This window comes from Geotrypetes seraphini, chromosome 15, assembly GCF_902459505.1.
Source record: "Geotrypetes seraphini chromosome 15, aGeoSer1.1, whole genome shotgun sequence".
Lineage (NCBI taxonomy): Eukaryota > Metazoa > Chordata > Amphibia > Gymnophiona > Dermophiidae > Geotrypetes > Geotrypetes seraphini.
This window is the reverse complement of record NC_047098.1, coordinates 68,804,511-68,819,596: the sequence shown is the minus strand read 5'-3', so window position 1 is coordinate 68,819,596 and position 15,086 is coordinate 68,804,511. Positions and strand designations below refer to the sequence as shown.

Genomic DNA, 15,086 nt, shown 5'->3' with positions numbered 1-15,086 from the left:
TGATGACCTTCGGTCTTTCCCAGAATGGCAACTCTTATGTTTATAATAATTACTGAAAACACTCTCTCTTCATAGTGAGCCTCTATGACCCCAATAAATGCCTTTAAAAATCAACCCATTAATAAAAAGATTAATTTAAAGCAACTGAACAGAGGTATTAAGCACCTTCACTGCTCTGTCCTTATAACAGGAACTGCGACCCAAAGGTTTGGATATCAGACAGGACGAGCTGGGAGAACTGGTGGACAAGGAGATGGCAGCAACCTCTGCAGCAATAGAAACTGCTGCCATGAGGATAGAGGTAATTTAGAAGAACGTTAAGGGGTGAGGGAGAGAGCGAGCAGAAAATGAATATTGCATATTTAACACTGAGGGTTGATATTGAAAGCAATTTAATGGCTCCTGGCTGGTTAGATTGCTTGTTCAGGGCTAACTGCTCATTTTCATTGAATCAGTTAGTGCTGCTGAAAATGTCTGGTTAGCACCTAACTTAAAACTGGCCACTTTAGGGGTGTTCGGGGGGGAGGGGGGGTAGGAGTCAGCACTTGGTCAGTTAACTGCTAATATTCAGCATTTAGCTGACCAAGAAAAGTACAAAAACAGAATCACATAACCAGTTTGCCAAAGCCTGTTAAGTGTTGAACATTGCATTTAACCAGCTATAGTTTAGCTGGCTCCATAAACCCAGAGCCAGCTAAACTATAGTCAGTTTCTAATTTCAGTGCTAGAGCCTAGATATGGCTCAGCAAACCACTAAGTACCGTTGGCAGAATTTCAACTCCTGAAAGACTAAACCTATACCACACAGAAGGAGAGCTAAGAGAATAAGCATGCGTTGTCATTATAAACTCACAGATCTGACGGTGGGGCCTCTTCCCCCCCTCTTTATCTTCGCTGGCATGAACAGCATCTCCAACCTGCTGCCAATTCTAGACTCAGTTCTCCCTCTGATGTCACTTCCCGGTCCCATGACCAGGAAGTGACTTCAGAGAGAGAGCTGAGGCTGGTGCAAGCGTCAGGTTGAATATGCTACTCACATTAGCAAAGAGTTAGAGGTACTTTGGGGAAGGGAAGGCATGCGTGTAGCAGGATGGAGAAGTGCCGGTGCCCCCACCAAGACAGCGCCTGGGCAGTCCACCCCCCCTTATACGCCACTGACCATTGCTTTCTGGTGTTAACTATGCAGCTGCCTCAGAGTATATCCCCAGCACTGGCCACATGGCTGACTAGTTTTTGTATATTCTTTGGGATTTAAGGAGGGAAGGAAGGGTGAAGAACAGAATTGAGTTATGGTTCCTGTAGCTACCGTCACTTGTTCTCTTTCCCCATTTTCCTTCTGTTTCTTTTTTTTCTCTCATGCCCTCTCTTTTCTCATTTCTTTTACTCATGAACAGGAAATGCTCAGCAAATCTCGTGCTGGTGATACTGGGGTCAAACTAGAAGTGAACGAAAGGTCAGTATCCACACTTTTCACCTGTTAAACTGGAAAAACTATCCATGCTCTGACTGGTTCATGGGATTTCTTCCATTGTTTGACTCAATTATTGTACAATTTCTCATACAGGTTTGGTTTTCATTGAGACATGAATGCAGTTTCTCTAAGCTGAGCAAGAGTCCTCCAACTGCATTGCTACCAGCAGTGGGCAGTGCTTCAATATTGTGTTTCTAATCCCAAAGAATAGACAGGTTCCCTGGAGTCTAGCAGAGCTTGCCTGTCTCTCACTATGGAAAATGTGATAGTGAAACAGCACCCCCACTGGCAGGATGGTGGATGAAGGACTCACGCTCAGTTTAGAGGGAACACTGAAGCTGAGGTACTCTTATACAGCCTCCTTGGTCCTGCAACTCTGTCAATACTTTTTTGGCAATTAGCTACAGAAGTGACATTCAGAAGCTCTTTTGAAATCGCCAGCTGGTGCTGGCTACATAAGTACTTACAAAAATTGCATATATAAAGATTAATTTTGGGCATATATAGGTGGACCCAAGGGTGGGGTGTAGATAACCAGTAATATTCATCTGTTATAACTTATGCATTGAACCCTGTAGAATTTTATGGGCATTTATCAGTTTTCAAGCATGTTAAAAATTTACATCAGAGCTTCTGGTTCACAAGTAATTTCTGTGCTGATATTCGTAAAATCCTCACTTGTGAAGCATTTCTTAAGTGACATATGAATCCAGCCTTTGGCTGCTACGGATAATCCATGGGCATATAAAAATATATATAAATAAAGAGAGATCTTTATAGGCTTTCTTGTTGCAGCTAGAGATTCGTAAATGTTTATTTGTAAAGAGCTGGTAATAGTTGTCTCCTGACCTTGACACTTTATTCTTTTCTTCACTATTCCTCTTCCACTCATGTGGGGTGGGGTGAATCGCACAGCCTGAATTTAGAAAAGCTGAGAATTCTTCTTAGCATGGGAGCCTCTGAGTATGTGGTCAGAGAGTAAGTACCGAGTTTGTGCTGGTGCTCTAATCGCATGGAGTGGACCCTCATTAATTCTGGAAAGATGGGACAAAGACAAGTATCTTCACTGAAAGCTCAGGAACAGGGGTGGCTCTCTGACAAGCTTTCCCCACGCCCTGCGTACTTTGTTTGAGAGTTGCTACTGGCACTGCTGTTTGGTTTACTTCTGGCACCCTGGAGTATAGAATGACACAGGGACAAATTTTTCCACATCCCCATGGGAACTCATTTTCCTGTTCCATCCCCGTGAGTTCTTTTCCTGTCCCTGTCCCATTCCTGCAAGCTCCGTCTTCATCTGCACAAGCCTCAAACAGTTTAAAATCATAAGTGTTCAATGCTTGTGCAGTTAAGACAGAGCTTACAGGAATGGGGACAGGATGGGGAAATTGAGTTCCTATGGGGACAAATTTGTTCCTGTGTCATTCTCTACCCTGGAGCTGTGTGAGTTTGAGTGGTGTGGTGCCTGATCTCCAGTAATCTTTTGCCAGGACAGTGCAGGAGTTCAGGCACTATATGACTCAAACTCCCTGAGAGATGCTGCCTGAAAAGAGGAGAATAGCTGGTAACACTGCAACAAGACTCCAGAGAAGGTAAGAAGGGGAATAACAGGCTGGTGGAGGAGCCTGCTTGAAAAACAGTGGTGGTGGTGGTGGTGGTGGTGGAGGCGGGAGGAAAGCTGGGATGAGAGGGTGTTGGTGAGGAGAAGGTATGGGTGTTGGGTGGATGGAGAGGAAGAGGTTGGGGGGACTGGGCTGTAGGAAACAGAGGGAGAGCATACTTCATTTGAGTTACTTGAGATGCTCTGAGTGTGTGTTCGTGCAGTTGAATTAGTGTCCAGCAATGGTTCTGGCTCTGTCACAGTTACTCCTGCTTGAAGGGGATTTTACTTCACCCAAGTACTCAAAAATACATGAACTTGGTCCATTCAGAAAGGCACTGTTCTATGTTCTTTTTTCCTTATTTATGAAACATGCAGAATTCTCCCTCCACTGTATGACATCACCAGTCATTCATATTTTTTAAAATCTTTTAAGCACATGCTAGGACAGTGCATCCCTTAGTACATAGAGATTTTGTTAAACCAAAGCTATTTGTACTCGCTTGTCCGTAACATATTAGACTTAGAAACAAACCCCTTTCAGGAAACTAAACCAACATCTCAATCCCCCTTCCCTGTCTCGGGGGTTCTCAATCCAGTCCTCGTGACACACCTAGCCAATCAGGTTTTCAGGATACCCACAATGAATAAGCATGAGATAAATTTGCATACCATGGTAGTAGGGGATGCAAATTTATTATTATTATTCATTGTGGATATCCTGAAAACCTGACTGGCTAAGTGTTTCCTGAGGACTGAGTTGAGAACCCCTGATCTATCTCCCCTTTCCCTCCTATCTTGAATACTATTTTCTCTTCAATCTGATAATCTCCCAACTTGACCCTCTTAACTTCTACTATCACCTCTGTGCACTATCAAGTTATTCCTCTTGTTTGATATTCTATAAAGGATGGCTAAGTGGTTTCAAATAGTTTAAATTTCTCATTATAGGACGTACCATGATCCCTTAGTCGATCCAGGCTGCTCTATTTGGTACCTCTAGCATTTTCCATGGACAACCTCGCATCTGACTGCTGCTGTGAGCTTCACTTTCCTAGGTCACTTCATTAATCAGTCCTATAAAAATAACTTTAGGACAAGTTGGATCGATTACTGATTATCCTTTGCATCTCTCGTTTAGCTTCCTTCCAAAAGTCTTGTATCTTTAGGCATTCACATCAAATATGGCAAAAGGAACCTTGTGCCTCACAGTTTCTGTGCACCCTGGATATATTTTCTTTAGCCTTTCTGGGGATTAGGTACCATCTATATAATATTTTGTTGTTCCCCCCATCAGTATTGCCATTTTCACTCTCTGTGAGCCACGTTCTGTAAATTAACCAGTAACACTGTGATAATTCTTATATCTAAGGAGCTCTGCATTCCTCATTTGTAGATGGGTCTCCTACACCAACAAAATGTCCTATTTGATCTCAGTTGCTTCTTTAATTATCAGTGCCTCTGCTGGGATATTTAGTCCTTTTGCATTAAGAGAACCTGTTCTAATCGTTTGTCATATGTCCATTTTTCATCAGTCCTCTTTGCAATCCCTTCTCTTTCAGTAAATCCTCTCTACCTGACCTCCTTTCCTTATCCTTTGTATTTCAGTAGGCCTACATTACTGTCCTAATTCCATTTTATCCCCACCAGTATATTCTCTCCCTCTCTGCTCAGATTGGATCTGAAAATTAACATTAAAATAATATCCACTTCTTCCCTCCCATCTTTCCCAGGACAACGGCCAAAATATCCCCTCTCTTTCATTTACTATGAAATGCCTCATAAAACTCTTATGGATATATTCACCTGCAGAGATTTACAGCTGCTGAGGAGCCAGTAAACATGTAAGTACTGAAGACGTGGCACTGTGGCTGAAATAGCAGAAAATAGCAAACCTTTCTAAAGCCTGGAGAGAGTGCAGAGAGCAAACATAAAAGAAATATAAACATTTTTATATGTAGCAAGCACATGACCAGAAAACTGAATGAGTAATGAGGGTAGAAAAAGAAAAAAATATGTGAGTCTTTGCTGGACCATTAATAGAATACAGATAATAAAAGTTGAATTAAAAATTTAACTAAAATCTACAGAGAAACTTAAAACTTTGCCTTTCATCCAGAAGACTTCTTATCCCCTCCCTTTATTTCCTGGAAATGTTGGTTGAGCCTAGTCATTCTGTCTTTGCTCTCTGTTGTTTCCTCTTTGCTATTATAATGTTTTATTTTTACATAGTAAGATTTTAGAGTTAAAAGCCTTGTTTAATATTTCTTATAATAATTATATAGAATCATATTGGGTGAAGTGTGCATGCTTTGGGGCCCCAGCATGACTGCTTGTATGTGCATGTGTTTAGAAATATTTTGAGCTACATTTAAAAAGGGTTGTGTTATAAAGAATATGTGTTTTGTAAAAGGGTGTGTACAAATAGCCTCTTGCCTTTGCTATACAGAAATAACTGCTGGTTTCTGCAAGGGGCCCTGTATGCCCTGCTAGAGAATGCAGGGCTAATTTTGATGTTGAATTCCAGAGTATATTATATTGTGACCCCTTATATTTTACTGGGTTATTGCTTTATAATCAACACATTTAAGTTTTAATATGTTTAGCAAGAAACTGCTGTTATTTAAATGATAAAGTAATCTTAATTGTCTCATATGGAGTAAACTGTAAGGCATGCCTGATATAGAATGGAAGAGTTTTTGACCAATTGTCTGAAGTTTGAGAAATGACATCACACAGTCATTTAATAGTATATAAAAAGATGAAAAGCCAGAATAAGTTGAGAGCTTTGGACAGAGAGTTACATGATTTGAAATACTCTGTGAGACTTCTCCTTTGTACAACAATATTATTATAGGAATTTTATTAAAAGGCTGCATTTGTAATGAATTAGTTTTTGATAAATATTGAATAAATATTTTTGATTGGAAATGCATATACTGTACTTGTACAAATTCCTGATTTGCGGTATCCTTGTTGAGCAGCTCAGTACGTGTTTTATAAAAATGCCTATAAAAACAACGCCTACACTCAAGTCACATAAAAGTAGACACAAGTGTTCTTTATGTCTACTTAATACATGTTTAACCTCTGGGATAATTTTATATAAGAAAAATAGGGTTTACCTGAAAAAATGTTTAATAAAATTTCCCCCATTATGTACCTGTGTATAAAGTTCAAAAATTATCCCATAGAGGATTCATCGTATACAGTATATGCAGCCAGATTGCATGTAAGTTACACCAATTTTCAAAGGAAAATATGCGCTTACTTTTTCTTTAAAGGTTATCCCACCAAAAGTACCAGTACACATTCACCAACTACTTTTAACACACACACATTTTTGAGAAAATGTATGTGCATACTTTAAAAAATCTGAAGATATATGTGTAAAACCAAACTCCATCCTTGGGAGCATCTCTATTCACTGAGAATAGGGGGAGGGTGGTAAAAAGTACATATGAAATGGAAGTTGCAGTGCCTTTCCTCCTAAAAATGATTGGAGACCACACTTGTGTCATTACAAAGCATTTTATATGAGTTCCTGGTGTATTACAATAAAGCAGATGACCGGAAACAAACCTGGTTAAAGAGGCAATATTGAAAAAAAATCATAAAACAATCAGTTCAAAAATTTCTTGAATAAGACTGTTTTTAAAAGCTTTCTAAAAACTAAATAATGTAATCTGAACACATAAACTTGATACAATATCCCCTAAAAAAAACTTTTCATGCAGTCACTACGAGTCTTCAGAGGCATTATCAGGAAAGTGTAAATTCACAATCCTCCCCTATATAAGTTCAAAACAATTATGAAGAATATATGAGGGATCCTACAGGGATTTCTTGAAGATGATGTCTCTGAAGGTCACTAGAATATGCATAGGCCCTCTTTTACTAAGCCACGGTTTCTACCAGTTCCCAGAGCACTAAAAATGCTCCGATGCTCATAGGAATTCTGTGAGCGTCAGAGCATTTAGTGCTCTGGGCTGCGGTAGAAAAGGGGTGGGGGGTGGGATAGTGTTTTCATGAAAAGTTTTGGGGGGTATTGTATCAAATTTGTGTGTTTTGATTGAATACCCATTAATATACATTTTAGTGCCACACGACAAAAAGCAAAAATGTTTGGTTTTCGCTAAAAAGAATGATGGTTTGTGCCTTTGTAGGATCTTGGGGTCTTGCACAAGTCTCATGCAAGCAATTCAAATGCTGGTCCTGGCATCCAAAGACCTGCAGAGGGAGATTGTGGAGAGTGGAAGGGTAAGGGAAATGGCAATGCACTGAGTGATTCTAGGTGGAGTTTGATAATTTTGGCGGCATTAAGATTTTGAAAAATGACCTGGTAAATGAGATTGAATCCAGGCAGGTTTTCCTCTGCAACTCTGTTTTTTTCTTCTTTTCAGGGAGCTGCCTCACCCAAAGAGTTCTATGCTAAGAATTCCCGATGGACGGAAGGCCTTATCTCTGCTTCCAAGGCTGTGGGCTGGGGAGCAACAGTCATGGTGTAAGTCTGCTTTCAGAACTTATACGTGCATGTAATGAAGTGCTTTATTTGGTGCTGTTTAGCGAGAAATCAGGGCAATATAGCAGTTTATAGTTTATATCAGTGTTCTTTATTGCAAGACCCAGTAGCCATTGTCAGCCCGTGTGATTCCCTAACCCTCTTCCCTCAGTACATACATCCAGAAGTATGATGTAGCTTCTGCTGCTGTTGGTGAGCTTGAGTTATACAATGTAAGTAGTTACATAGCTTTCCTCAAAAATAATTTTTCACAGCCATGCCAGCCAATCAAAAGTGATGATCCATCAAGCTACACCCACTCCCGCCCCTTCTTACCCCTTTTGATGATGTCACTGGATATGACAACATGGCCATGCCCAAGCCCCGTCCCTACCTCACCTTTTTTGCATAACCCATCCTAAACTCAACCCCCTTTTTTCATAACCTTGACCCTGAATTTCATTGCTTTGGTGATATTACAGGGAGTGACATCATAGCTCTGCCCAGGCCATGCCCCCTATTCAAGATAACATGCACTAGACGTTCCTGTTTCGCTCTACATGACATCAATTGTTCATGTACAACTTGTTTTTCCCTAACCTTAAAATTGTTTTTAAGTTTTTTAGCTGTTCATGCCTCTCCATTCTCGCAACAAGTTTGCCGTCCTTCTTCAATTCGACCTCTCTGCAGCTTTTGATGTCATCCATCATGATAAACTAATTTACCAACTCACCGAGACAGGCATTAACTCCACAGTCCTTGACTGGTTCTCGAAGTTCTTACGCTCCCGCTCCTACACAGTCAACATGAAGAGCACTTCTTCCTCCCCCTGGAACCTGATATGTGGAGTCCCACAAAGCTCAACTCTTTCTCCTATCCTTTTCAACATTTAGATGTCCTCCCTTAAACTCCTCCATCTCTCCCCACTTGAAACACTTTACACTTACGCAGATGACATCTTTGTCTTCCTCGAGACCGACCGGAATCTCACCAACCTCTCTGCGAACAAATCCTCATGTATATCGAACCTTCAATCCTGGGCCCACACTGTGCAGATGAAACTGAACGAATCCAAAACAAAACTTCTCTGGCTCGGCCCAAAATTGGACCAACTGCCCACCTCCATCCCTTTGTCCTCTGGCCACACCCTGCATCTTGAATACTCAAGTAAAATTCTGGGAGTCATCATTGACTCTACACTTTCCTTCAACGATCACCTCAACTTCCTAATAAAAAAATGTTTCTTCAGCCTTCACATGCTAAGGAAAAGTGAGAACCTGTTTCCATCAAAAACACTTTGCCGTCCTTGTCCAATCCACCATCCTTTCCAGACTGAACTATTGCAACTCTATCTACCTAAGCCTAACAAAGAAAAACCTTCAAAGACTCCAGTGGATTCAAAATGCCGCTGCTAAGCTTATCTTCACAAAAAGCAAATTCGACCACGTCTCACCACTTTTGTCCAAGCTCCACTGGCTTCCAATAATCTCCAGAGTCCACTTCAAATGTGCCTGCCTTACTTTCAAGATCCTACACGGCATCCTCCCCCCTTTTATTCCTCTTTCTTGGAATTCCTCTAACCCCAATTCCACCAGAGCTACTCAAAAACTGAAACTTTCCTTTCCCTCTCTAAAAGGCGTTTCCCTTGTAGGAAAACTAGGTTCCTCCCTCCCTTTCAGAATCACTGAGCTCTGGAACAACCTTACCTCCCTCTTAGGAATCTGAGCTCCCTCCAACTCTTCTGTAAACATCTGAAAACCTGTTATTTTCAAAAATGTAACTCTTCCTCTCTCTGGTTACTCTGTCCTAAATTTTCTCTTCATTTTGTCTTTTCCCTTCACTGGAGTTCCTTTCTACCCTAACCCTTGTTAACCATGTTGAGCTTTGCGAATGTAGAGATGATGCGGTATACAAACCTAAGGTTTAGTTTAGAGTTCTTTTCCTGAATAATATATGTAACTTTGTTAATGAACGTAGCTGAGATTTGGCTGTGCCGTAGTTTGGTGATTTATCAAGTTTTTAATAAAGATACTCTATTCTTGTGAGTCTATGAACAGGTAAAAATTTCAATACCATATTGGTCAAGCCCACTGAAATCCATATGATGCTGGGAGAAAAAAAAGGCAGCTACTCCAGAGACAATGCTTGTGGCAAGACTTGGGGAAGGTTGGAGCCATTAACAAACCGAAGGAAGACTGAATGTGGCAGCTTACTGGGAGGAGAGGATGCTGGGGGACAGTGTATATTAGGGAGGAGAGTTGTGGGGATATTAGAAAGTCGGGGAGACAATGAAGGCTGTGGGAGAGATAGAGGGAGTCTGGAGAATCAGACTTCATTTAATTTACACATATTGCTCTGAGTGTACCTTAGGAGCCAGACTGGCTACGTCAGTAGAAAAGAACCTCCCCAATTTATCATCCAAGGCTTTGAGCAACATCTACTTGATCCAGCACTGGTCCTGGCTTTCATGTTGAAGTCTTTTAGCGAGCATTGCCTCTTCAAAAATAGTAATTTATGTTTATTGTAGTAGTATGATAATAAATAGTATTTTTCTCTTTCCTGTTGTTTCATTTTTCCCTTGTTTTAATTGCTCTCTGCCTTCTTTGTTTTCTTACTCTTGTCCTTATGGCTTTCCTTTCTCTTTATGTCTCTACCACCTTTTCTAATGTTCTTTTCTTCCTCCCCTTATTGCTTTCTCTCTTGTACCTTCTGTTCTATCTTTCTGGCTTTTTTTGTTTGTTTGTTTTCCCTTGTCTCGCCCTCCCTCCTTCCTCTCATTTTCCTTTCTCCTCAAATAATTCTGTTCCCTTCTCCTCTTTCTGTTTCTCTCTGCCCCTTCCCCTTTATCTCTGTCTCTTGCTTTCTCTCTCTTTGCATTTCCATCTTTTCTGTCTGCTGCTTCTTCCTTCTTTTCACAGGGATGCTGCAGATCTTGTAGTGCAAGGAAAAGGCAAGTTCGAGGAGCTGATGGTGTGTTCTCATGAAATTGCTGCTAGCACTGCTCAGCTGGTAGCTGCTTCCAAGGTATGGTCCATTAACGATAACCGTATCCCACAAAAAAAAGGAAAAAACAGCCCCATGTGTAAAATGTAGACAAAAGTAGAAGTGGGGAAGGGACACAGTCAACCAACAGTGAGAACAATCAGTTTATTAAAAGTACAACATATGTAACATATATATAGCAAGCCTAATAGAGTCCATTAATCCTTTTAGTCCTGGACCTCAACACGGTCTGTGTTTCAGCTGGAACAGCCTTCCTCTGGTGTATATGGCTGAAGCCTATAAAACAGAGCAGCAAGAATGTGTGTTCACATCTATATAAAAACCATTCATAAAAAAATTAATTAAATGAGATAAAAATCAATGAATCATAATAAAAAAACATACAAATAAATAAATAACCATGATGAAATAGAGGATTCTAATATAACACAATAATGGCAGAAAAACTCAAGACATGCATATTTTTAAACATAATTAAAGATAATGTAGTAAACATATAGAATACATATCTAATATAATAAAATGATAGGCCGTGCATGCGCACTAAAAAAACGTGTTCCCTGATCCGTCGCGAAAACACGAGTGCGCATGCGCGGGTTTTACGTCACCACCTGCTCGCTTAATACGTCACAGCCTCCCTGCTCTACACAAGCCCGACCGCAGCCAGACGACGATCTCCGTTCCTCCTGCCGCCGCCGATCTCTGTTCCTCCTTTGCCACCCACCCCCTTCTCTTCCCCACAGCCTCCCTGCTCTCCACAAGCCGGACCGCAGCCAGACGCCGATCTCCGTTCCTCCTGCCGCCGCCGATCTCCGTTTCTTCTTTGACACCCACCCCCTTCTCTTCCCGCGGGCCCGAATGGCGATTCCAGCAGCGTGTGCATCAGTCTTCACACGCTGCTTCGGGCCCTTCTACTGCCCTGATTTGCTCTGCCGCATCTCTGATGATGTCATCAGGGACGTGCCAGAGTAAATCAGGGCAGTAGAAGGACCCGAAGCAGGGTGTGGAGACTGATGCAAGTGCTGCTGGAATCACTACGTTTGTAGTCCGGACCGCGGGAAGGGAAAAGGGGTGGGGGTAGAGGAAACGCTAATGCTGCTGCACAGGGAACTGGTGGGGGGGGGGAGGGAAATGGAGGGGGAGGGAATGCTGCTTTGGACAGACAGAGAGAGGAAGGGAAACACAAAGAAAATAAGAAAGACACAGGGGCAGGTGCACAGGGAACTGGTGTGGGGGGAGGGAAATGGAGGGGGATTGAATTCTGCTTTGGACAGACAGACAGAGGGAGGAAGAAGAAAGACACAGGGGCAGGGAGATACTCAGAAAGACATACAGGCAAAGGGGGCCAGGGACACAGACAGACAGAAAGGACAGCGGGAGCCGCGTCAGGAGGGGTGCGGGATGCGGCAGTGGGAACTTTTCCAAAGGGGGCAACTGGGCAGCTGTCGGGAACCTCTGATCAGGGACAGAGCAAGGTAAGAATATTATAGGGATAAGAAGGAGGAAGGGGGATAAAAAAGGAAGGGATGCCTACTGCTGGACAGGGGGAGAAGGAAAGAGATGCTGATGGACGGGGGGTGAAGAAAAAGGAACAGAGGACAGCCAAGGAAAAATAAAGGCAGAAAGAAATAAAGCGGCTAAGGAGAGAGAGAGAAAGAAATAAAGACAGACACACACACATATGTTCTAGCACCCGTTAAAGTAACGGGCTTAAAGATTAGTTTAAAATAAAACAATATATAACACAGGTTGCCAAACAGAAATAGAAGCCAAATCAAACAGAATAAAATCGGACAATTCCAGTAGATGGCGCCAAAGCACAGATTATAGAGCCTAAAAGGATGCATAAAAGTTATGCTTAATATCGTGGGTGCACTGTGCAGTGCATATGAACAAAACCTGAAAAAGTCTTGAGTGAGTTAACACTTAAAACAAGTTTTAAAATGAAAGCAGTAGAAATAACAGCTGTGTCATCATGCTAGAAAATAAAATATCTCTCAACAAACTGTGCAAAAGCCTGCTATTCAAACATAGAATTTTGAAAACATCAAAAAGGCAGATCGTGAACTCAAAACAAACTTAAAAAATTCACTGAGCTAAATGAGTAAACAGTAGGCACTTACCAAAAAATGCTGCAGTAGAAAATAAAAAGATGTTTGAATGATCAGAGAATATATAGCAAAAAACACACGGAAAAGTGAAAAATCAATAATGTTAAAGCAAACACTTTCACTAGAAATATGAACAGGATGTCATGAATGATTAGTGCTGCTATAGTTCCAATTAGGGGAGTTTCAAATTGCTGGAGGAAAAAGCCTCAGATAGGAACCCTTCCACCACCACAATGGTGGTCCAAGGTGGTCGGGCGAACACCTCACTGGCAAAAAACCTCCAGACCAGCTCCCACAATAGTGAACTTAAAGCAGGAGATCAGAGAATACATACTTTGATGGAATTCAATTTAACAATGTATTTACAGGGAAGTTTAACCAAAAAAAGACCTCTCAACTGCAAATCACATGGATGTGATTTCAAAAATTGCCGACACCTCATCTAGCTTCATCAGGAAGGACCCCTTTTTTTGGATCCAGAACAAAACTGACTTTCAATTTAGCAAGCTTAACTCAAAGTTTCATCTTCCTCCCACTTCCAAACCCATCTTAAAGTATACACATTCTGAAAATTGTCTTCCTCTTTGTGGCTAACCAAACAGGCCGATTTAGCCAACTTAAATTGGATTTGATATTGTTTTCTACTGATCTTGATGCTTGCTGTACCCATCCCTTTTCTCATGAAGACAGCAGTACACAGCAGCTGCAGTGGACAGAAGAGATAATTTGAAAGAAATGTTGAATTTCATTCCTTTTCTTGGCCTTGTTTCTGCTAATGACTTCCCTTCTTCTTCTCTCTAGGTGAAAGCCGATAAGGACAGTGCTAACCTAACAAAGCTGCAGCAAGCCTCACGCACTGTTAACCAAGCCACGGCCAGTGTCGTGGCCTCCACAAAATCAGGGAAGTGTCAGATTGAAGAGAGAGGTGAGTTCTCAGACATTAATAGACTTTTACATTTTCCATCTCTTATTTGAGGTCTCTGATTGCATTTCTTATTGTATGTTAAGTTCAAGGTAGCTTCCATATAAAGAAGTCAGACACACAAATCTTGGAACATACAAAAACACATCAAGCTTGAAATCAAAACAATACTAAAATGATCCTGGGTAAACAAAATTTAACATTTGACTCCACTAAGAAGAGATTGTCTTAATAGATATCCTTAAAACATCATAATTTACTAATTATTTAATAGATATTAGTAATGTATTCCACATTTTTGTTGCCTGATAATAAAATGACAAAGAAAAAATTATCTTGTATTTCATACTCTTACATGTTGGAAATACTAATTTCAATTGATCATGTATCTCATACCGTTTAATAGAATTAAAAAAATTGATTAATCTATACAAGTTTCCAAGTTTATTAGGGACTTAGCATCCCGCTTATCAAAGATAATTGTCTAAGCAGCTTACATTCTAAAATTGTAGGGAGGGATGTGAGAAGATGGGATGAGATAGTGAGGGAAGGGGGGAGCTACAAATAGGTTAGAAAAGAAGGGGTTAGCATAAGAGGGTAGGCCAAGGGGTTTTGAGTTCCAGAGGGAACCTGAAATGATTAAATTAATTATAGGCATCTATAGAAGAGAGATGTTTTAAGATCTGATTTGAATTTTGGTAGGGAAGTTTGAAGTCTAAGGTGGGATAGTAGCATGTTCCATAGTTCAGAACCTTGTACAAAAAGATAGAGCATTATTTATATATAATGCAGTGCAATTCCCTGAACAATTTTAAATATCAGACAGTACAGTTTATAATAAATTATGGCTTCTACTACTGTTTAAGCCCGTTACATTAACGGTTGCTAGAATAGATGTGTAAACTTTTAGCACAAAGAGATGCTGAGGCCTTTCTTTCTTTGCTTCCTGCTCCCCCTGTCCAGCAGTAGCCTTTCTCCCTTCCTTTTACCTCCCCCCTATCCAGTAGTATCCCTTCTCCCTTCCCTGCTTCCCCTGACAAGCATCCGCTAGCCCGGGCATTCTCGGGGCTTTTGCTAGGCCAGCCCGCCCTGCATTATCGAAGTGGGCCGGCCTAGCAAATGCCCCACAGGTGCTTGATGAAACCACAGCTGCTGCCGCTGCTGATCCGAGGGTGAGAAGAAGAGGCATCCTGGCAGTAGCAGCGTAGTCAGAAGGCAGGAAGTCAGCCAGCATTGGAGATCGGGGAAGGAAATCAGCTGAGGCAGGCACTGCGCATGCGTGGCACGCTGCCACGGAGACACAGAACATGGAGATTGAAGTGCACATGCATGCTAGGGTTTTATTATAGCAGATAGGTAACCAGTGTAATTGGATATACCATGGTGTCATTCTTTCAAATTTATTTAGGGAACAGATCAAATGAATGGGGTATTTTGTAGCTTGTAACCTTGTAGTAGGTATTTTGAACAGCCTAAATAAA

General features: G+C 41.3%; 1 protein-coding gene across 6 annotated transcripts in view; it reads left to right on the top strand.

Moving 5' to 3' along the window:
• Positions 1-15,086, top strand: part of HIP1 (huntingtin interacting protein 1) — a 180,735-nt gene that overhangs the window by 142,179 nt on the left and 23,470 nt on the right. For all 6 annotated transcript variants that reach the window (XM_033921606.1, XM_033921605.1, XM_033921610.1 and 3 more), the window contains 6 exons: positions 191-301; positions 1,395-1,453; positions 7,235-7,328; positions 7,472-7,572; positions 10,488-10,593; positions 13,485-13,608. In XM_033921606.1, the coding sequence (XP_033777497.1) occupies positions 191-301; positions 1,395-1,453; positions 7,235-7,328; positions 7,472-7,572; positions 10,488-10,593; positions 13,485-13,608 (595 nt within the window). The remainder of the gene's footprint in view (positions 1-190; positions 302-1,394; positions 1,454-7,234; positions 7,329-7,471; positions 7,573-10,487; positions 10,594-13,484; positions 13,609-15,086) is intronic.